At 33.7% G+C, this 21388-nt stretch overlaps 2 protein-coding genes and 1 long non-coding RNA gene across 3 annotated transcripts; all 3 read left to right on the forward strand.

Moving 5' to 3' along the window:
* Nucleotides 1–1106: 1106 nt before the first annotated feature.
* Nucleotides 1107–3945, forward strand: LOC134237746 (uncharacterized). Its single transcript, XR_009985869.1, has 3 exons — nt 1107–1247; nt 2751–2877; nt 3443–3945. It is a non-coding gene; the product is annotated as an uncharacterized LOC134237746 (long non-coding RNA).
* A 2189-nt stretch (nt 3946–6134) lies between these two features.
* Nucleotides 6135–13804, forward strand: LOC134237745 (perlucin-like). The gene is made up of 4 exons (XM_062719896.1): nt 6135–6167; nt 6688–6778; nt 13126–13354; nt 13741–13804. Exons 1-4 carry the CDS (start codon nt 6135–6137, stop codon nt 13802–13804), a joined length of 417 nt encoding a protein of 138 aa, XP_062575880.1.
* A 2444-nt stretch (nt 13805–16248) lies between these two features.
* On the forward strand, nt 16249–17444 carry LOC134237747 (perlucin-like). Its single transcript, XM_062719897.1, has 4 exons — nt 16249–16327; nt 16624–16717; nt 16900–17119; nt 17413–17444. Exons 1-4 carry the CDS (start codon nt 16256–16258, stop codon nt 17417–17419), a joined length of 393 nt encoding a protein of 130 aa, XP_062575881.1. The 5' UTR covers nt 16249–16255; the 3' UTR covers nt 17420–17444.
* Nucleotides 17445–21388: the final 3944 nt, after the last annotated feature.

A 21388-nucleotide genomic window follows, 5' to 3' on the forward strand; every position in this document is an offset into this window, starting at 1 on the left:
AATGTTTAAATCAAGTGATTAATAAAATGAGATTTTCAGTGCATCATATTCATAATGTAGGCATTGCAATCGATTATACTTACCTATTCACATTCAAACGGAACTTTCAGTCTAATAAGTAAACTTGTTATCATTTCTGCCTCTTCTAGTGAAAATGTTCCAAAACCAAATCTTGTTGAGGCATCTTTTATCTTTGTTAGCAGTTGGCAGTGTAGATTCAATTCCAGTATAATTGCCATAATAAATCTTAACTGACAAAAGTATTCATTACCGTCAATGTATACCTCATACATCTGCATGTCGTTTACTGGAGATCTCTATTCCACAAATTAAAAAGCAATGACCAACGCCTGAACATCACAAAAAGCAATGCAATTCCTGTTGCAAGTTCCACAAAAATAGATAAAAGTACAATAGATATCAGAATTTGGAACCATTCCTCCATTTTGAAAAAAAACTACAACTTTGCTTCCTGTCACATGTCTCATCCTGACATGTGTATGTGACTCTTGTCACATATATTAAGTGACCTTTTTTTTAATGCGTCTTAATACCAATTCTCTGTAATTATCAAAATTGGTTGGCCACGCATAGAAAAACATTTTGATTTTTTTATAATAATTTTAAACAGCTATGTCATTAATTGTAAAATGTAAAGTGGGTTTATGAAATAGACCCTTGGTTGCCATAGAAACGGGGTGCAAAATTCTCAATTTCGTTAATTTTGAAAAACGTGTACTTATCAAGAAAAACTGTGTCCAGAAATGAAAAGGGATAACTTAATATGTTTTCGTTATTTAAATTTAATACTACAGATTAAAGTAATTATATCTGTAGTTTTAATTTAATTTCTCAATAGTAAATGGCCATTTTACATATTATAACATATCAGATATGTGATTGGTTTAGTGGAGTTTTTGGAGGCTTAAAACAAAAAAGGCACACTGATTACAAATTTAGTAATTATTAATTATGAAAGGCTAATATTTGATTATATCAAAATATGTAAAATATTGGTGGGAGACTCAAAGATGTAAAAGGAATTCAAAGGTAAAGATTACATTTTTCTACATTTTGAAGCATTTTTTGCTTCCTAATTACTTCCCTTGAACTACTCTCTAACGTTTGGAGGTACAATGTGTATTTAGTAAACAGCAATGAATATTTTCTGGCGAAAGATCTCATCAAAGTTTTACAGTCTGGAAGAAGAAAAGAAGGCTAGACATCTTAAACAATGAAGACAGAAGGTAAATTTATGTATATACTGAGCATTACAAAAATATCAAGATTAACAAATGCATATTTTCTTAATTTTATTTGCCTTACAATACCCAGTTGTTTTACCGGTGTAGTGGTCAGTGGTCCTTATCAAATCAAGCGAACTATACCTTTTGACAGTTTGACTTTCTGACCAATGAACTAATTATTTTTATTAATAAAAATGAATTTGAAGCATATAAACATCACTTGCTGATACAGCTGACCCCCCCCCCCCCCGAAATATAAATGTTTATATAGAGATTGTACATGTGTAAAATCTGTGCCATTCAGTAGGTTTACTTTTTATGATGTGCTGAGAGAGACTTTTAAGTAAACATTATTTATCTTTATAAAATAAATTTCCACTTTTGTCAGTTTTCATTCATTGTTTATCCTATTATTTCAATTCTTTATTGGCATTAGGCACATATTTTACAGAATTGTGTTGTTAAAATATTAACTAGAGCAAGTTTAATTTGTTTCTATAAAAAAGTGCATCAAACGTTTATAATGTGTGAGCACAAGCATAAAGTAGATAAGTTTTTTAAATAGTATTCTATATATATCAGCAAAATATGGTCATGTGATGTTCATAAGCAGAAAATAGGAAAACGGCATGTTTGTTTTGATGTCATTGCCTTATTTAAAAGCTTCTATCTTTTAAACTTTAAATTTATTATATATATCCAAAACTACTGTACTATATGTAATGACAAAATAGATCTAGGTTAAGAATGCACTGGAAATATTGAGTTATTTTTGTTTATATAGACTCTTTCATTCATCTGTGAAATACCGGTACTGTATAATCTATAGTTCAATTTTGTGTGAATAATAATTATCTTTTCAAATAGCAAACAGTAAAAATATATATATGTACACTTGTACATATGTATAAGTGTTAAAACAAAATTTAACTAAAGGTCCTGTGAGCATTGAGCTCACTAAATGATACCACCTGCCTCCCATATGGTTATAACTGATGACAAATCCATGTTTTATTGTGGCCGGGAAACCCAAAATATGCGTCGAATCAAAAACTAAAATAGGAGGTGCACAATGACAATATGTAATAAAGATTCTGTGAAAGGTTCATTAAATTTCACTCATTGCAGTGGTATAAGAGGAGTTGTGGATAATAAGAGATGGGTACCCTAAAGCGTAACAGACAGACGGATGTACAGACAGATGGACGTACAGTTAGACGGACATACCGATTACAGTATACCCTACCACTTTTCAAGCGAAGGGTATAATAAAACTATATACATGTACATGTAGAATATTCACCTCTGATTTATAATGATATTTGTTTTGTACACACTGACCATGTGTTATAATATTCTAAACAAATTAATTGATACTCAGGCAAATATTCACTACTGGTAAGATGATCACACACATGAACATGTCTGTGTATGAATGAAATGAATTTTCCTTTTGATCATGTTCCTAGGAAAATAATTATTTTCATCATTTTTTCATCAAAGGATTTACCATATAAGATGAATAAAGAAAAAGTAAGACCAGTTAACCAAACAGGACCAAATAGGCCATGACTGAAGTTCAAGTGCATTCTGCAAGAAAGCGGACAGCCTAGATTCTGTTCTTTTCAAGGTAACCATTCTTAAAATATGAAAGTAAATTAAGGGCAGATGATACAAACAAAAAATGGATGCCTGGATTGGTATATATTTTTTGGCATAATTTAATTGCAAATTAATGATGTATTAATAAATTTCTAGAATATTAAGAAATTGTAAACCTTCTGTGATGTTCAAAAGTCTGCCCTCTTGAAACTATCCTTATTAATCTATACAAATACTTTTCACTTCAAATTCCATTTTTATGCAAATATGAATTAAAAAGTACTTGTTTGTGAGGAAAGTTATTAATTTTACTGATTTAAACATGACTCCAGTTGTAATTTTCAAATTCTTTGACAAAAGTTTGTTTGTATAATCTGTCCTTAAATTGTTAAAAAATATTTCAGTTTTATGTCTAAATTTAAACCTTGCTTATTTTTTTTTTTTTAAACAAAATTTAATACCTGTCCAGTAACAGAAGAATTATTATACTAGAATAAAGAAAACAACTTTCTAAAGGATTACATACACATTTAATTAGCTTGAAATCAGTGTACTAGTATATTGGAAAGTGCAGGAATTATTTACCATTGCAGGTTGAGAAGGGATGCCATATTTTATGTTTGAAACCAGGCAAGTGAAAGCTGAATTCCAACCTACTTCAACATACTTGTACCCACTGTCTTCAAGATATCAGTGTTTTGAGATGTCAAAGTTCAAGATATCAGTGTTTTGAGATGTCAAAGTTCAAATATAATAGGAACATGTTTATCATATTATGTGATGGCATCCTCAAATCTTATGTTGTATAACAATATGTTTTAGAACTTATCAATCTTTATCCTGTACCTTTCCAAAAAAAACTAAACTCAGCATAATTCTCATTAACTAATTATCAGTGTTACTTGCGTATGTCAATGTAGGTCATTACTGGTACATGCCTGACCAACTAAAACTCTAAAATTGAAAAATCAGAGTCAAGATTTTCAGAGCAGCAGAAACAGTAGAATTTGTCACGTAAATCTAATGATATGTACCATAGTTGAGAATAAATGTACTCTAAATGTTGCATATATAAAAAATAAAAAAGCAAAAAGTTCTCTTGTTTTCAGAATTTATATTTACATGTGAAAAAAAAAGAAATTTAAAGGAGGTTGATATAGTTGGTGTGATGAGATGTTGGCAGGAACCTAGTAAAATGAAAGGAAGAACTTCCTTAAAATGATACTTGTGGGGGACAGTGTCTCATGGGGGGGGGGGGGGGGGCATTGTTTCAACTGACTTTACAGAATACAAAAGATCCATTGCAATCCTAATTATTAATTATATGCCAAACACTATGTTTAAAGTTTTCCATTGTTGGATATTTATATTTAAATCCAAGATAACTTACCCAAGAGGATGTGATTTTTTTTTAAACCAATGTAATTTTTCTCAAGTTTAAAGCAGTGTTTCATAAGTTTTAATGAAAAAATCAGAAGGGGGGGGGGGGGTAAATTTTTGACTTCATTCAAAGTATCTGTGGTTTGCAGTTGCCCATGAATTTAATAAATAATTATACAAAGTAACAAGTTGAAATGAGTAAAATATTATGAATGTCCTGCTTGTTTTAGTTTCATTTCAGAATTTTTCAAGTTTGACCAAATCTTGAAAAAGTAAAAGCCACAAGGTTTTGCAATTATTTGACATAGCATTACAAAATGCATTATATTTTTGCAACATCATAAAGATGCAAATTTAAGATGCCAAAAAATTTAGTTCACATTTACATTTAACTCATTACACATGTTTTATTAAAGAGTAAATAAGTGTAGTTTTGGGAATATTGTTATGTTAAACGCAGCCATTTTGGTTAAAAATCTGGTATTCCTGTCTCCATGGTAACAAATCTTGCATTCCTGTTTCCATAGTAACAGAGAATGGATAGGGAAAATTTTATTTCATATTAGTTTCAATCTAAGGAGATAGTTTCAGGAAACTTGAAACATGCCCTGGTAAGTCTACATGTACTTCAAAATTGTCAATTTTACGGAAAGGGGGGGGGGGGCATTTTGTGCAGGTGTTCACAGTTCTCCTATCTAAGAACATATTTACATGTATTAATGCTCTTGGAAATGGGATGTGAATATTTTTACATGACACTTTTCCTAGATATGGACTAATTTTACTGTAAGTGACATCAAAACAGGTAGAAAGGAACATTTCTTTTCTATATGAACTTAATGAAATGTGCATGTGTTCCTTGAAATACGGAAATTTTGCAGATTTTGGGTAATTTTTCATCAGCTTTTTAAAAAAAAAATTTTAGGTGTCCCATAAATATTTTAATGTGTTTAAACTAACTTATGTACCATCTATACAATGCACTGTTTCCTGAATTTCAAATCAGTGTGCAAAGTATTAAAAAATCGCTTTGAAAAAGGGTCTAAAATGGCAATTTTCTCAATTTGGCAAAATGCCAAAATCCCCAAAGCTAAGCGTTGTTAAGCCATTATGTAGAATTACAGTTTTAAAAAATTATGTTGTTATACTAGAGAGGAATAATGGTAGTTTTGAAACAAAAGTAGATTTTCCCATTCTCTTGTTTCTTTTAAGCTCATTTTTATTCAGTAAAACCTACAAAATCACGTTTTTTGGACAAATTTTAGGAAGAATTTTTACAGGGGAAACAATAGGTGCCGTTACCATGGCAACGAGACATTTTTTGAAATAAAAAACTATAAAAACATTAATGATATGACAATGTGAGTACACACAAAAAGTTTCATAGAAATTGAAAATGTAGCGTGGCCAAGCATTTTTGATATTGTTTGATAATTACAGAGAATTGATATTAAATTTTAAATTCATGTCCATATATATGTGGCACTGACTATAGGTCTCTAATAACTTGTGCTTTCATAACGTTATTGAAAATAAATTTCGGAAAGTGCAACACTAACATTTCATGTATTCACTTCATATCACCAGAATTTGCTGGTTGTTAATGCACGAATGACCACAAAAAAACGAGCCCTGCACATTTGATGGATTGTTAAAAATGTACTACGAACCCATTGAGGCCCTCGATTCTAATGATGTTCAAAGTTTTACTAAAAATATCGTAAATAATGTTCAGCTGTGTCATACGAATTAAGAAATCGCAAAAATGTCACATTACTTACCCCAACTGAAACTCTGCCATTTTCTCATCATCATGCCGCGCAAATTTCCGGATATGCACCACAGCGCCTGCGCAGACAGATTTCGGCAATCAGGTTCGGTTGTTTCCGGAAATGATCGGGTAAAATGGCGCGAAACATGATGCATGGGGTACGGGAGGTAACTCTTAAAACCCTTTGACGGACGTCCATATAACGGACAATATCGTCCGTATTTTTTTATGTGACACTCCTTTAGAATGATTTTTTAAGTCACATAACACTCATTTCTGCTAAAAAAAATCAAATTTTTATGTGACAGTCACATAAAACAAAATAGTCACATAAATTTTAAATGGGCACAAAAACTGTCACTTAACCATTATTTCGTGAGAACGGACAGACAGACAGACAGACAGACAGACGGACGGACGCCGGACGCATTACTATCGCATAAGCTCTTCTGGTCTCTGACCAGTAGAGCTAAAAATTAACAAACAGGTGATGCTATTTACGCATTCGTACATTTTTAAAAATATTTACATGCCAGTAAAACCACCGTTGAAATTAGTCGATTCTAAATGCAATAATCCTCGTTTTCTCAAATTGTACAGGTCGTCTTCAGGTTAAAGCGAATTTCCGATTAGATTATTTATTCAAAATGAATATATAGATAATATAATTGTTTCTTTCCACCCTAGATCATATGTCAAGCCTATGGCGGATATCTCGCAAATATTAACGATGTTCACGAACAACACGTTATACAGACAGTCATTTCCAGAAATATAGGTAAGTACTATTACAATTATCATTTCCAGAAATATTGTTAAAAGTACTACTGCAGAGTCATCGCCAGAAATTTATCTAAGTACTATTATACATTTATTACAATACTATTATACAAAAGTACGAAATTTCTTTAAAATCCTTACAAAAATACGCAATCTGATTGAAAGATACGCATCCTGTAAATGTTGCCTACTTTTTTATTCATATGAAGCAGAGTTTAATAACAAGCATACTAGTATACAAGAGGAGAAAAAGAAAAAAAAAACACTCGCTGTTGCCTTTAACTCGACATTTAGATATATCGTTGACGTATTGGCAATCAAAAAAATGATATACTAGTATACAAGAGGAGAAAAAAAACACTCGCTGTTGCCTTTAACTCGACATTTAGATATATCGTTGACGTATTGGCAATAAAAAAAAATGATGTTATTATTTCTATTCATATTGTGGTGCTTCTGGTGTGGGTCCTAAGTGCACCACGAGTTCCGAGCTGCCAAGGAATCAAACAGACGTCCGATACTTTAGAAACTTTTATTAGAACTGACTTATGACGTATACAAAACATTTGCACTCCGAACCCGACGCCAAGCCCGACATTAATACAAATTCACTACACTACTCCCCTTTTTCTAAAAGGAATAATACATGAAATGAAAGCAAAGAAAATAAACATTAGTGAATTGTTCTGATATTTAAAGCTGTTTTAGGACGTGTATCTTGACGGAGGTTGAATCTTTCTTCCACATCTAGTAGTGGTCTCGTTGGTCCTCTGTTGGTCTTCCGCATCGCTATCCTGGTTCTCCGGTGTAGCCGGTCCTGAAGAAACTGTTTCCTTTTCAGCTTCATGTTGTATGGGTATATCAGGTACCACCCAGTTCTCTTCTACTGCAGTTTCCTCTGACTTGTCTTCTGTCTCGCCTGGAACATCAGCATCTTCTGGTGAGGTTGCTTGAGGGTCCTTTTCCTTAAAGTTGACACAATACTGGAGCTGTCTTCGTGCTTTCGATATCCATCTGGGCAGTGTTTCTTGGTGGCAAGGCTTGAGGCGGTCATGATGCAGTACTGTGGATCCCTTCTTTGTGATAACTTCATACAGCACTGCACCCAACTTTCTAGCAACTACTGCAGGCCCTTTCCATAACGGTTGTAGTTTAGGACTCTTGCCTACTTTCTTTGAGTCGTCCCGTATGTATACTAAATCACCAATGTCGTAGGACCTCTCGTACACACGCAAATCGTGTAATCGTTTTTGTCCTATCGATGCACTCTTCAAGTTTCCTCGAGCTATTTCTTGACATTTCCTCATTGAGGATCGTAGTTTCTCCAGGTATGGTATTTCATCCTGCTCTGCTGAGTGTAAGCCTAATATCACCTCTTCAGGAAGATGGACTTCATGACCTAACATCAGTCTATTGGGTGTGAAGCCAGTACTGGTATGAGGAATACTTCGATATGCCCCCGCAAGCAAGGGAAGGTGTTCGTCCGTCTTCTTGATTCTGGCTGACAAAGCATCGCATCATCTGAAGTAAGGTCCTGTTAAATCTCTCTACGAGCCCGTTTGAAGAAGGGTGGTAGGGGGTTGTTCTTGTTTTTGCCCAGCCCATCAACTCTGATAGTCTTTTCATCAGGTCACTATCGAAGTTCCGCCCTTGGTCCGTGTGAAGTTCTAGAGGCACCCCGAAGCGGGCAATAAAGTCCTTCACTAGTACATTGGCAATAGTCTCCGCTGTCTGGTTGGCAAGTGGATAACACTCCGTCCATTTCGAAAACTGGTCGACAAGAACAAGGATATATTTATTTCCCTTTTTAGATAAAGGAAAGGGTCCTAGTATATCCAGCTGTATTCTGTCCATGGGTGATCCAGCTTGGTACTGCTGCAATGAGGATCTATTTGTCTTGTTAGCCTTTTTACTTAGCGCACATTTTTCGCAAGCTCCAACAAAAGTTTTCACCCAATCCGTCATATTAAACCAGTAGAAGGTCTGTCGAAGGCGCTGAATAGTTCTTTTAATTCCAGGGTGTCCCGATAATGGTGAACAGTGGGCGATGTCTATAATTTCCTTCTTCATTGCCTCAGGCACGATGAATAATAGTCGGGTCTCCTCTGGAAACGTCCATCGGTAATAAAGGCAGTTATTGCTTAGTGAGAGATTTTCTCTTGTAAGCCAAAAGTGTTTAAGGGCTGGCGACTCAGAAAATACTTCCTCTCGATTACTTGGAAACTTCCCTTCCACCCACTTAAAAAGCTTATGTAGCTCTGGGTCGTCCTTTTGTTTCTGACTCAATTCTTCATTTGTGTATTTGCTTAAGGATATAGGAGGACCTATTTCTTCCTCATCATCACTTACTGCCTCATCCATCTGTGTTAAATTCCGGATGGTACCCATTGCCGCACTTTGCTCGGGGACACTGTGTCCTCCAGAGCAAAAACTAGTATTTGACCCTGGATCAGAGTCATCACAGCATTGGTCTCCATGGCTTGTCTGATGTTTAGCAAATACCATGCCAAAATCACTCCTTACTGCTAAGGGTATGACGTCATCTACGTCTGTGTGAAATCGAGACCACTCCTGATGTATTTTTGTGCAGTGTTTGCATCCGCCACAGGGCAAGTCAGATAATCTTGATCCAATAGTGTAGCAGTCACATTGTGGTCCTGTTGTGCATACACTTGCCTGGGGCTGTCCCCTCGACTGTGCAGCAATCCAGACATGTGGCCCTGTTGAGCATCGATTTGCCTGGGGCTGTCCCCTCGGCTAAGCGAGTGCTCCAAGACCTGTGTGATCCCTTGAGTCATGTCTAAGAAAATGCTTTCTTGTCTTTTCATCATTTCTTTATGATTTTCTATTGTTTCCCATAGAAGTTTCTCTTGTTTATTTATTACATCCATTTGTCTGTCTATGCTTCTTGACAAAAGTTGCTCTTGATTTCTCATCTTTTGCATTTGTGATTCAAAAGTTTTATCTTGCTTCCCTAACATCAAATTTGTTTCATGTATGTTTAAGGAAAGGTCGCCTAAGGTTCTCTCAACTTTTTCCAACACCCTGACAGTACCATTTTCTACAGACATTTTTAAACTAGCTTCTAACTTATGATCATTGTCATTGTCTGTTGTTAGTGTGTCATCGAGCAAATTGTCACCGGTAGACATAATTCTTGTTTTGTGATTACAGTGTCAGTAATTCTTGTGGGTCAACACTCAAGGTTAACAAATCTGGTGTTGTATCAATCCAACACTCCTTAATTATGTCCAATTCTAATCGCCTTAGCCACTTTTCCGACAATTTACTATCAGGATGAATTCCGTCTCTTAAGAGATTAAAATTAAAAGATTGTCTTCCACGACCTCTGACCTTTACAATGTCTAGGTGAAATTGGAGGGTGTTACGGCCTAACGATTGATTTAGATCAAAAATTTTCTGGTTAAGGAGTGTTATTTCTTCAACTAGAAACTTATCTGTGGCTTCAAAATATTCAGGGTGGGGATGGCCTAAGTAAGAATTGTAAATTTTTGCCGAGTACACTGGAACTGTAAGGAATTTTATAGAGCCTTTATTGGTGATGACCAAACGTTTTAACCTATGAAATTGCTCCAATATGTGTGTACTCGCTTCACCTACTGAGCTATATCGCAATTCAATTTGCCTTTGCCTGCGATTAGGCCCCTTATGTATTTTCTTTGTAATATCACACACACCTAACCAAACATACACAACAAGTGGCCTGTTTCTCTTAGAAAGTTTTTCTAACTCAGGTATTGCCCTATCAATTGCAGTGGCTGTAGGTGACCCTGGATAAGTGAGAAAATGCAGTGGAATATTATGTGTGTTGTGATGTGTTCGAAGGCAGTTTCCCAAACTATCTGAAATCAACACAGGCAATTTGTCGATTGGGGAAGAGGGAACTTGAAGTGGGTTTTTGTCTAAAAATTTTGTGACGCTTGACAAACTCATAAATAGCAAAAATTACACCTCTTGATCTATTGATAAATGTAATGATGATTTTGCAATGAATAACACAAATATTCAGAATGCGGATTCACACAATCTGATACAAAATTTAATAAATACGCAAACAGGCTATCTGGACTTGTCCCGCCAAAATCGTGCAATAACAGAGGAGCGGATTCACACTTCTTTGAAACGCACGTGGTCGAAATTAAACCCGACTGTAAAATATTCAAGAAAGCAAGTGCAAATTCACGCAAAAACTTAGCTGCATAAATTTACGACACTTCTGACACCAGTGTGGTGCTTCTGGTGTGGGTCCTAAGTGCACCACGAGTTCCGAGCTGCCAAGGAATCAAACAGACGTCCGATACTTTAGAAACTTTTATTAGAACTGACTTATGACGTATACAAAACATTTGCACTCCGAACCCGACGCCAAGCCCGACATTAATACAAATTCACTACACTATGTTGACCCGAGATTTCCTTTTGAGCTTGAAATAAAAAATAACAGGATCTGATACTTCTGTTTCATATTTGGATATTTAACAATGGTTCTAGTAGCATTGCTTTATGATAAGCGTGATAACTTTAATTTTTCAATCGTCCGTTTCCTTTCTTTACATAGCAATATAGCCACATGGGGTTTATATCTCTCATTTGATTTGATACGCAAGGTATGAACATATAAAGTCGAAACTCCGTAGGTTCTATTGACGATACAATGACCACGTCAGCAAATATAATCTATCATTAAGTCATTTTTTTTCTAACAAATTGTTAGGCTATTATTTACACTGTGAATTGTGTACGGAGTTTCCAAGTATTTCCCGACGATGACAAGAACACACGACGGGTGACCGGTCGGCAAATGATGTTCACTCCTCAATGGCACGTGATCCCACCTTTGATCTTTTAAGGGCCCGTGTTTGGTCTTCTTCTTGGTTGTATTGTTTGAATGGACTTCTGAACTTGAATACTGTTCGTTACTTTCATAGATTTCATTATACTGTACGTGTTATTTCAGTAATTACAGTAAATATAAGTAAGAACAATTATACAGTTATCCCAAGAAATATTTGGCAAGTATTATTATGCAACCGCATTCAGAAATGTTTATGTAAGTACTATTATACAGAAATGTCCAAAAAATATAGAGTAGTAACCCTTTTTTTTATCATATTCGGACAATAATTCTTAGAGTTGTATTTAATGGTAATCTAACAACCAAGCTATATAATGAACGTGATGACTTTAACTTTTCTATCGTCAACTTCCCTTACTTATGCAGCAATATATCTTCATCACCTGCATACGGAGTATATATATCTCAGTTGAATCGATACGCAAGAGCATGCTCTGCGTATGAACAGTTTCTTAAACGAGGTAAATTACTGACAAGCAAGTTGATAAAACAAGAATATCAACAGTCTCGTTTAAAGTCATCATTTCGTAAATTCTATGGTCAATACAATGACCTTGTCAGCAAATACAATTTATCATTGAGTCAATGCTGACTGACGTTTTTCATACCAATTGTTAGTCCATTATTTATACACTGAATTGACGACGGATTTTTTCCGTTATTTCCTGATAATGACAACGAGCACACGGCGGGTGTGACCGGTCGGCAGGGGATGCTCACTCCTCCATGGCACCTGATCCCACCTCTGATGTTTCGGAGGTCCGTGTTTGCTCTGCTCTTATTTTGTATATTGTTTGATGGACGTTGAGATTGAATACTGTTCGTTATCTCCATATCCTTCTATTTACAACAGACAGTCAACTCCAAAAATACTTAATTATTATTTCTAGTATACAAACTATGATTCCCAGAATTAAGGGTAGATTTTTTAACTGTTTTCTATTAAATTCATTGATATGACAGTTGCTTTGAATTTTTTGATGTTGTTCTCAGTTTAATGATGTTTCATTTATTCGTGTTAGATTATTTACGAAGAACTGCAGTGTATAGATAGCACACTTGTAAAGTTATTTAAGAAATGCCTTCAGATCTAAGAATTTTATGGATTATTTAAAAATGTTTCAGATGTCAAACATCTTTTTTATAAGGCCCAGTCCTACCTCGCTAGACAGTAAAAGAATGCTCATAGAAATATACATTTCCTAACAAATCATCAAATGGTTCCATTTAAGGTACTGTGATTAAAAGATAATTCATTGCCGGGGTGTAAGCCAAGATGGTTCTTGGATGGAACAATGAAATAAAATGTAACTCATATCCTGAAAGGCAGACAGTAAAATTATCTGAGATTTGTCTTCTTTCCAAAAATTTGTACATGGTCGGAAGTAGAGAAGAATATGGTATAACAGTTATGTACATCATTATTAAGGGGCATGGTAAAGTGTTTTTTCTTTTATGTTTTTGTGTAGGCGGTTTCAGTCCGGGAATTTTTTGGCTCGGGGGAACAGATATCCAGATCGAGGGCGAGTGGGTGTGGACGGGAAATGTGGAGGCTTTTGGGACATACAAAAACTGGTCCCCAGGGGAACCCAACAATGCTGGCTCTAATGAACATTGTCTGGAGATGGATATGAATGGGAACTATCAATGGAATGATAATAACTGTCAGAACAGATTCAACTTTATCTGCGAAATACCGTACGTAGAATAAAGTGGATTCTAGAGAAGGTTCTAAATGATTTCCATTTGAGCAAGGTTTAAGAGACACTTTCATGACTACCACTAAATTTAAACAGTTTTCATTTTTATTTTTGAATACAATACAATGAACGTTTACCTTAAAAGAAAGAAAACAGATGATCAACTCAAAAATTTGTTAATAAACAAAAATCAATAGATTTATATTTTACATTGTGTCGGAGGTCAAAAGTCTTTTTTTCCACATGGATGCATATTTCATATATAAGTCTGCATCTGGCTCAAACCAAATATTTTTGACAATATCATTTCAAACAGAGCTGATATTTAAGCGTTGAATATTCGATATTTCCTGTTCTTTCATGTTGGTTTATTTTCTATTTTAGGACGGCGGATCCTGGAGTTACTGCTGGTAGACAAGGGATTATTGGGAAAAGGAACAACCATTAAAGTTTTTCTCTTTTAGTCGTTTGTATTGTCATTTAAGATGGCTATAATTGACTTCAGGCGGCCTTACATACAAGATACTCGGCGTCTCCTACATCTGTTTCATATTTGTATGTTATACTGACTATACACTTTATCGGACAACTAAAAAGATTGTAACAAAGGAGATGACTTAAGCTTTTTAATCGCCAACGTTCCTTTTTTATGCAGTATTATTCCGCGATCACCTGCTTATAGTGTTCATATCTCCGAACTTATTTGCTACCCGAGAGTTTGCTCCGAGATGCATGCTATTCACTGATATGTTGATATAACAGAAATTTCGACATCCTCATTTAAAGTTAGCATGTCGTAAATTCTATAATAACATAATGTCGTAATTTCTATAATAATGACCTTAACTTTTAAGCAAAAATAACATAACACTGGGTCATATTTTGCATGTTTTATACTGTCTCCCCACAATTTTTTATTAAAATAGAAAATTTGGTGTTATGACTATTTACACCAAATTTTCTATTTTAATAAAAATTTGTGAAAAGACAATGCCAATCATAATGTCTTTGCTTTATACTAAATATAACTATAGGGAAAGTTCCATTTACCTGATCAACATTTAAATTTACAGGGGTGACCGATCAACAGGGAATGCTTACAACTCCTTGGCCCTGATCCGATCTCTGGAAATTCCAGGGGTTGGTGTTTGTATTGTTTATAAGAATTTGGAGATTGATCTCCGTTCGTTGTCCTCATCACCTTTAACATCATACTCTATTTAGCCTGACAACTTTCAAGTAACCTGCATGCACAAGACGCATCAGATTATACGGTGTTTGCCCAGTAGGGTCCTTAAATTTACATACAATGTACCAATTATCTTCTTTTTTTTTGAAATGTAAGAATTGTAAAATAAATGATAGATATTTGAATATGTTACACTGTACAAAGACAGTTTTAAATAGGAAAAGCTTGTCTATTTGAGCATCGAGAAAATAAATAATTCTTTATAAGTATATAAATGTTATTGAAAATAAACTCGTCCATATGGTTTCAACATTTTTTTCTTTGCTAAGGTAATACTTGCTGAAGCGGTTTTAATCTGTCCGTGTAATGTTATTTTAGGTTCAGCGTCCTTCTTTGATTAAATCATTGTAATGACAGATGTCATACCTATAATACAAAGTCAAATATCTCACCAGAATTTTTTAATTAATTTGTGATTAATATATTAATTATAGGAATAACTTCTTTATAAACATATAAGTAAGGTATAAGTCGGGAAGTCATTATATGTAAGGTTCATAAACCTTCTTATAGGAGAGACTACTCTTAGTGAAAGTCATGACTTAAAGTTCATTGATCCTCTGAAAAGGGACACAACTCCTTATGATATCAATGTTATCATATTCCAGTGGGATATTTCTATTTTAAAAATTTGATCTGCACTGTTGCTTAAAATATAAATTTTGCAATAATTTCTAAAGGGTGTTCTTGTTGTAAAATCATTATAATTCAAGCAAAATGTTTCAGAAATAAATAACTGAATAAGATAAAGATACATAAAAGGATATTGTCTTCCTGCAAATTTTTATTTTTTATTATTTTATTATTATAACTCCAAATATTATATTTTTATAAAAAAAAATTGTGGAAAGGCATTTCGTCAAGTTTAGTCAAACAACTTGTCATGTTAATTGTAGACAAACAACTTTCTTAAATCAAATTTTTTAATCATGTATAATTACTCTTGAGTTTTTGTGAACCAGTTTACATGCAATGACTCTCCTTTGCCAATTTTTTTTCTATAGAGGAAAAATAAATTTTAAAAAACAACCAAAGAAAGTTAACTCGTAATTCAAACTATAATGGGAGTGGGACTGCTCTATTTTTTGTATATCTGTTGTATATGTAGTGTGTCATAGATAAGTCAATAACTGTCCTACTAACCATTTATCAAAATCGGTCAAAATGTGGAAAACTTGTTTATTAGGTAAGTATTAAATTTTATCTTCGGATCTACGAGTATTAATATTACACTGTTCACTGTAAAAAAAAAATCAGTTTTATACTATTCACCATATGCAGATCTTAAGTTCATTTCAAATTAATTTCATTTTTATTTCTTTCCCTCTTCGGTATAAAGATAGCCCACGTAAACTATAAAGTTATAGATATGTACATATAATAGATAATTGATCTTTGGATTACTTTAAATATGAAAATGTTCGATCTGGTTAGGATCAAACCGTGTAGACAGCCTTTCCTTGTGGCTATCATAAAAATAATTAACAATTTGATACACTAATGATAAAATAGAATTATGATTTATCTAATGCTGTAAAAGTGTATAAAAGGAGCATAGAGTTAAGTTTTGAGACTTTTCTCTCCTCTTACCATTACGTTGATGTTGAATCAGAGTTGCTGGTGCTCGGGGTGTGTAGTGCGGTGTGTCCTATGGGCTTCGTTCAACACGGGACTTCGTGTTATATGCCATTTCATATAAAAGCGTCGTGGTCAGAGGCTAATGTAAGTAATCATAACAGTGACCATTGCATGCATATAATGTGTTTTATTTAAATAATTCTAAAGTAGTGGATGAAATCGACCGATAAGCAAAATTATGTTTACATTTGTTATGAAGAACATTAATCAAAATTTTGAGGATTCAAAAATAAAGTTAATATACTTAGTAATACAATAATAATTTTTGAAAATCAGACTTAAAAAAATTTCAAATTTGAAGTTGATCATGGATTGTATTTAGTATTATACTATTTTTTAACACAATATTTTCTATGTATTTTGAATACTTTATTTGTCAGTACTACTGTAAGATGATTCAGTCTTCTCTGCTGTCCATTGACGACGCAAGCGAAGAACAGTTCATTACTGGATACATTGGAAGACTGGGACCTGGTAAGGTGTTAATTGACAAAGGTGGTTTTATCCAGGTTTAACTTAATTATACAAATGAGGAATTGTTTGGAAGCAGCTTTTTCCGATTAATATATCATAACCTAGAGAAAAATATATTCAGAAAAAATACAAAAGAAGACAAAAGCTCATTTTGAAAGCAATGGTAAGAATCGTTTTTACAGCTGCTTTTTCGAGCGATTCGCTCTGGCTTGGAGGTACCAGCTTATTTTCTGGGAGCTGGATTTGGACACTTACCCAGACCAGTCCTGTCTACACCGCCTGGGCTCCCAGTGAACCTTCTACTCACCCTCTAAACAAATGCATGGCCATAGGGTTCAAGTCTCAGTTCAAGTGGACAGCTAATGTCTGTGAGCAGTTAAACAACTTTATTTGCGAATCCCCGTAAGTTAAGTCAGATTTAAGTTTTACTGTGTATTTCTAATAAATAATTAAAGAAGAACCAGCCTAGTGGAGATAAGTAATCTGAATTCTAGATAATAAATAGAACTATAAAAGATAAAACATAAATAATGAGGGTTCAGGAAACTGTATATACATATAACCTGTATCAAATCAAAAGATAATGATAAAAAGTAAATACTACACAATGAAAAAGGAATCATTGCTTAATTTTTTTCTAGTTCAGTATATAACATACATGTATTTTACGTTTGCTTGTTTATATTTGTTCGCAGGTCATAAACCAAGTCATAATAATGCTTTGTTAGAAACAGAATAAAAAAAAGAATGAATATATAGTGTGAATGAGACATTTTGTATGAGAATGCACGGCTATCTCCTGTTCAAACATTTAATTAAAAGGTACGACATTGGGGGAATTTGACAGAGACTTGTACATGGGCTTTACGAATAAAATAGAGATAACAAAGAGTGTTGAGCCCAAAAGTCTATGAAACAGTGCGAATTTTATAGCAGAGCAAACATGGACCTCTAAAACATCAGAGATGGGATCAGGTGCCATGGAGGAGTCAACATCCCCTGCCAACCCGTCATACCTGTCGTGTGCTTCTTGTCAGGATCTGGAAAATCCATCGACAGCTCAGTGTGTAAAGAATGACCTAACAAATACATGTAGTATGAAAAACGACCGTCAGCATTTAAGTTAATGATATATTGTATTGCTGGCAAGGTCATTGTACCGAACCATAGAACTTACGAAATAAAAAAAAAAACATAATTAGGAGGCGATACTTTTTACCATATAAAATATGCATATTAAATGAGAATGTATGCATATTAGTTGCACTTATCCTAACCTTGTTGTCCTTGGATAAAGTTGTTTTCACGTATATATGTTCTAATGTAAAATAACCTTTTTATAATCCGTCCTAGTCTCAGAACCATGTTTAGAACAAACCTAAAGAATTGCCCTGCTGTTATTGAAAAGAAAATTTTAGAAAAAAGCTATATAATAGAATATATGTATATTCTTAATTGTGGCTCGATCCTTCCGCAGAGGTCATCATATGAAAAAAAACCCGAATCAACCCTCCAGGGAATGGTAAAGGAATAACGGTCTAGTTTGTATGGTATACAAGGCCACTAATGAGAGTCCCCGTCCCTTCATGCAGGAACTACCCACCTTTCCAACTGTCCTAATGTCTCAAGCATACAAAATTAAGAAATCACCAAGTTTTTATAAATTCGTTTAAAATGTGAAATAAAATTGAAAATTAACAAAAAACATCACATACATGTAGAATTGAAATACACAACGCCTTCCATGAGAAATAAGTACACTTGACTCTCAAGGAGTATAAAAAAGAAAGCACTTGTATGTATTAATTTTATCAAGAGCAAGTTTATATTAATAAATACGATAGTTCAGCATCATCCAAGCAGAGTAATTACTATTCATAACGCATTAAAGCTGAATAACGTTGTTTATTATTTGCCATAATTGGGGTAAAATGATTTATTATGCAGATACATGTAGAAATTAAACCTTCTCCAAAAATAGAGAGTCATTTGAATATTGAGGCATATCCGAGGTTGTTTTAAATCAAATTTGCGTAAGTACCGGTAATGACCCTTAAAGCAAGGTCTTCGTCGCTGTCTGGTGTATAATTTTTTCCTTAGAATAAAAAGGAATAAATCTGTTGGATATCTTGTTCTAAAGGTCAACCGAACCAGGTAATTCAGGTGAGTGAAGCGGGTTATGGGTCTCCGTGAGAGTGTTGAATACGATACAATATAAGCTGTACTTTATAACACTGATAAGGATCATATACAACTGTAAGCGCTTAGTCATTATACCACTCAAGGAAGCAAAGTACGTACAAACCTTATTCTCATCCAGAACAAGGAAATCTATTTAAATTTAGATTTAATATTAAAATTTACTTATATATCTTGAGGATTCGTAATTCACATTAATTCATAATTGTAATTTTAAATATCACTCTTGATATTAAAACAAGAGGTCAATAGGCCACAGCGCTAACATGGGTGTTTTTGGTCCTACTGTTCTGAATCAGATTTTACCCTAACATCCATGTATTTGTACTTTTCACCATGTATTGTGACGTTATCATACACATAGGGACTGTGCAAACAAAATGGATCTACACTTCTAGACGATACTTTCACATTTTATACAATTCTTCATTGATTTGAGATATAGGGAAATGTTTTCCCTATATAATCCCTCTTATGGCCCTACTATACCCCCCTTGGAACATGATATAAACAATTATCAAACTAGCTTAACTCATAAAACTTCAACATAAGATTAAGCTTTCCTGGCCCAATGGTTATTGAGAAAAACACTTTTTCTCTATATTTCACTTTGTAACTTTAATTCTCTAATTGTGACTTAACCTTATCCTTTGAGCCTTAATTTAAACACGTCATTATTTTCACTTTCTGAGTAAGCTTTCACACAAGATTCGCCTTTTTATCTAGAGGTTTTTGAGAAAAAGATTTTTTAAAAAAAAATCTGTTCCAGTGTTAAAGTTTGATTGCATGTTACATTCAGATCCTACCACTTGGGGTCAAATTAAACAATTTAATATTAACATGATTAACACTACGTCCACGTATGTTTTAGCTCGTCTGCTCCAATGATTTTATGGAGGATTTGAAAAAAATGTCCTTTCTTATATTAAATGTTAAACTTTGAAATCCCTATTGAAACCCAAACCCACCCCAAAGGTCATTAATTGAACAAAAAATTTAATACACCTAAGGAAGCTTCCACATAAGTTTTAGTTTTTCTGGCCCAGTGGTATTTGATAACGTTTTTTTAAAACCCACGAAATTAATGCCTTTTTTTTTTTATTATTATTTCCCATTGGAAAAAGGCTTGGCCCTTTATTTTAACAATTAAGAATCTCATTTGCCGTAAGGGTGCTTGTACTTTGGTTAATTTTGGAGGAGTAGAAAATGTGAAAGGTTAATAGACGGACGGATAGACAGACAGACAGATGGACGCCGGATGATTCGAAAAGCTAACTCGAGCTTTCAGCTGATCAGGTAGGCTTAACAATGTTGAAAAGAGGAAAAATGTTTATGAATGTTTTCCTTGAAATATTTGGAAATGTTTGTCTTTGAGAGTGATAAAAGTGCCCATGAGGAACTAATGAACAAGGTTCGCGTGTAGTTGAAATATCAGATTTATGAAAAGGGTCTCCACTTGAGTCAATGACAAGTTCTAGAGTTATCCGCTTATACTATAAACTGATACTCCTCAGAATAACACTACATGGCTTGAATCAATGAAGGTGTGCCTTCAATCTGCCGATCTGGTACAACAATCTAATAAATCAGTACTTCCCACATAGATAATTTTCTTGTGGAAAAATACAAACCTTTATATGATTACAATATACAGTTGAATGTTTAAATGGTAAACATTATGGTTTATCATTAGAGAAATCCCTAAGGAAATTTTAAAGTATAAAATCCTTAAAGAGCGCGAAAAGATCCAGGTTAGTGATACAATTGAAACATATTTTAGAAAGTTAAAAAAACCGATAAATTTCCCTCATTCAAATGCATTATAACTATGAAAGTTTATCTTCCTACATTAGGCAACATTATAAATTAAAATCGATAAATTCACCTTTCACTTATAAATTTTTATTTCAGTCAAAATTAATTTTTTAAATTCTCACTACCTTAAACCTTTCACAAGATTCTATATTAAATAAATATACTTTACAAATTAAGTTTGACAATATATTTGTGTATGTTAAAGACGGAATGTTATTTACTACAAAAGACATTATTGGTAATCTAACAACCAAGCTCTCTGAAAAACGTGATGACTTTAACTTTTCAATTGTTAACTTCCCTTACTTATGCAGATTACTCCGTTCCTATTTTATATTGTTTCATGGAATTTTTGATCTTGAATACTGTTCGTTATCCCCATATGTTTCATGTTTAAAGATTTCAGGAAAAACAATAAAATAAGATAATTATATTGATGATAAACATAAAATTTATAAGTGTACTGCAATTCGAGAGGCACCTATTAAACCTGTAATTCAAATTGTCGTTCAGTCTTAAACATCATATCTATGCTCTGATTTGAATGTTCTCAATAACACTTTACTTAGTGCTAATTAAGATCATTTGAGATAAACTTTTAGTTTAATTGGCATACAATAAGGAAGAACTTACGGAAGGAAAACGATAGCACGTAAA

Source organism: Saccostrea cucullata, unplaced genomic scaffold (assembly GCF_032062105.1).
Source record: "Saccostrea cucullata isolate Sc308-1 unplaced genomic scaffold, CSIRO_AGI_Scuc_v1 ctg6077, whole genome shotgun sequence".
In the NCBI taxonomy this organism is placed as follows: Eukaryota; Metazoa; Mollusca; class Bivalvia; order Ostreida; family Ostreidae; genus Saccostrea; species Saccostrea cuccullata.

Excerpts from the sequence above, each read along its gene's own strand:
- LOC134237745 (XM_062719896.1), top strand. The coding sequence starts at position 6,135 with ATGGCGCGAAACATGATGCATGGGGTACGGGAG. Across the intron at positions 6,168-6,687 it reads TGATGCATGGGGTACGGGAG|ATCATATGTCAAGCCTATGG; the intron begins GTAACTCTTAAA and ends TTTCCACCCTAG. Across the intron at positions 13,355-13,740 it reads AACTTTATCTGCGAAATACC|GACGGCGGATCCTGGAGTTA; the intron begins GTACGTAGAATA and ends TTTCTATTTTAG.
- LOC134237747 (XM_062719897.1), top strand. The coding sequence starts at position 16,256 with ATGGGCTTCGTTCAACACGGGACTTCGTGTTATATGCCATTTCATATA. Across the intron at positions 16,328-16,623 it reads CGTCGTGGTCAGAGGCTAAT|TACTACTGTAAGATGATTCA; the intron begins GTAAGTAATCAT and ends TTTATTTGTCAG. Across the intron at positions 16,718-16,899 it reads CATTGGAAGACTGGGACCTG|CTGCTTTTTCGAGCGATTCG; the intron begins GTAAGGTGTTAA and ends TCGTTTTTACAG.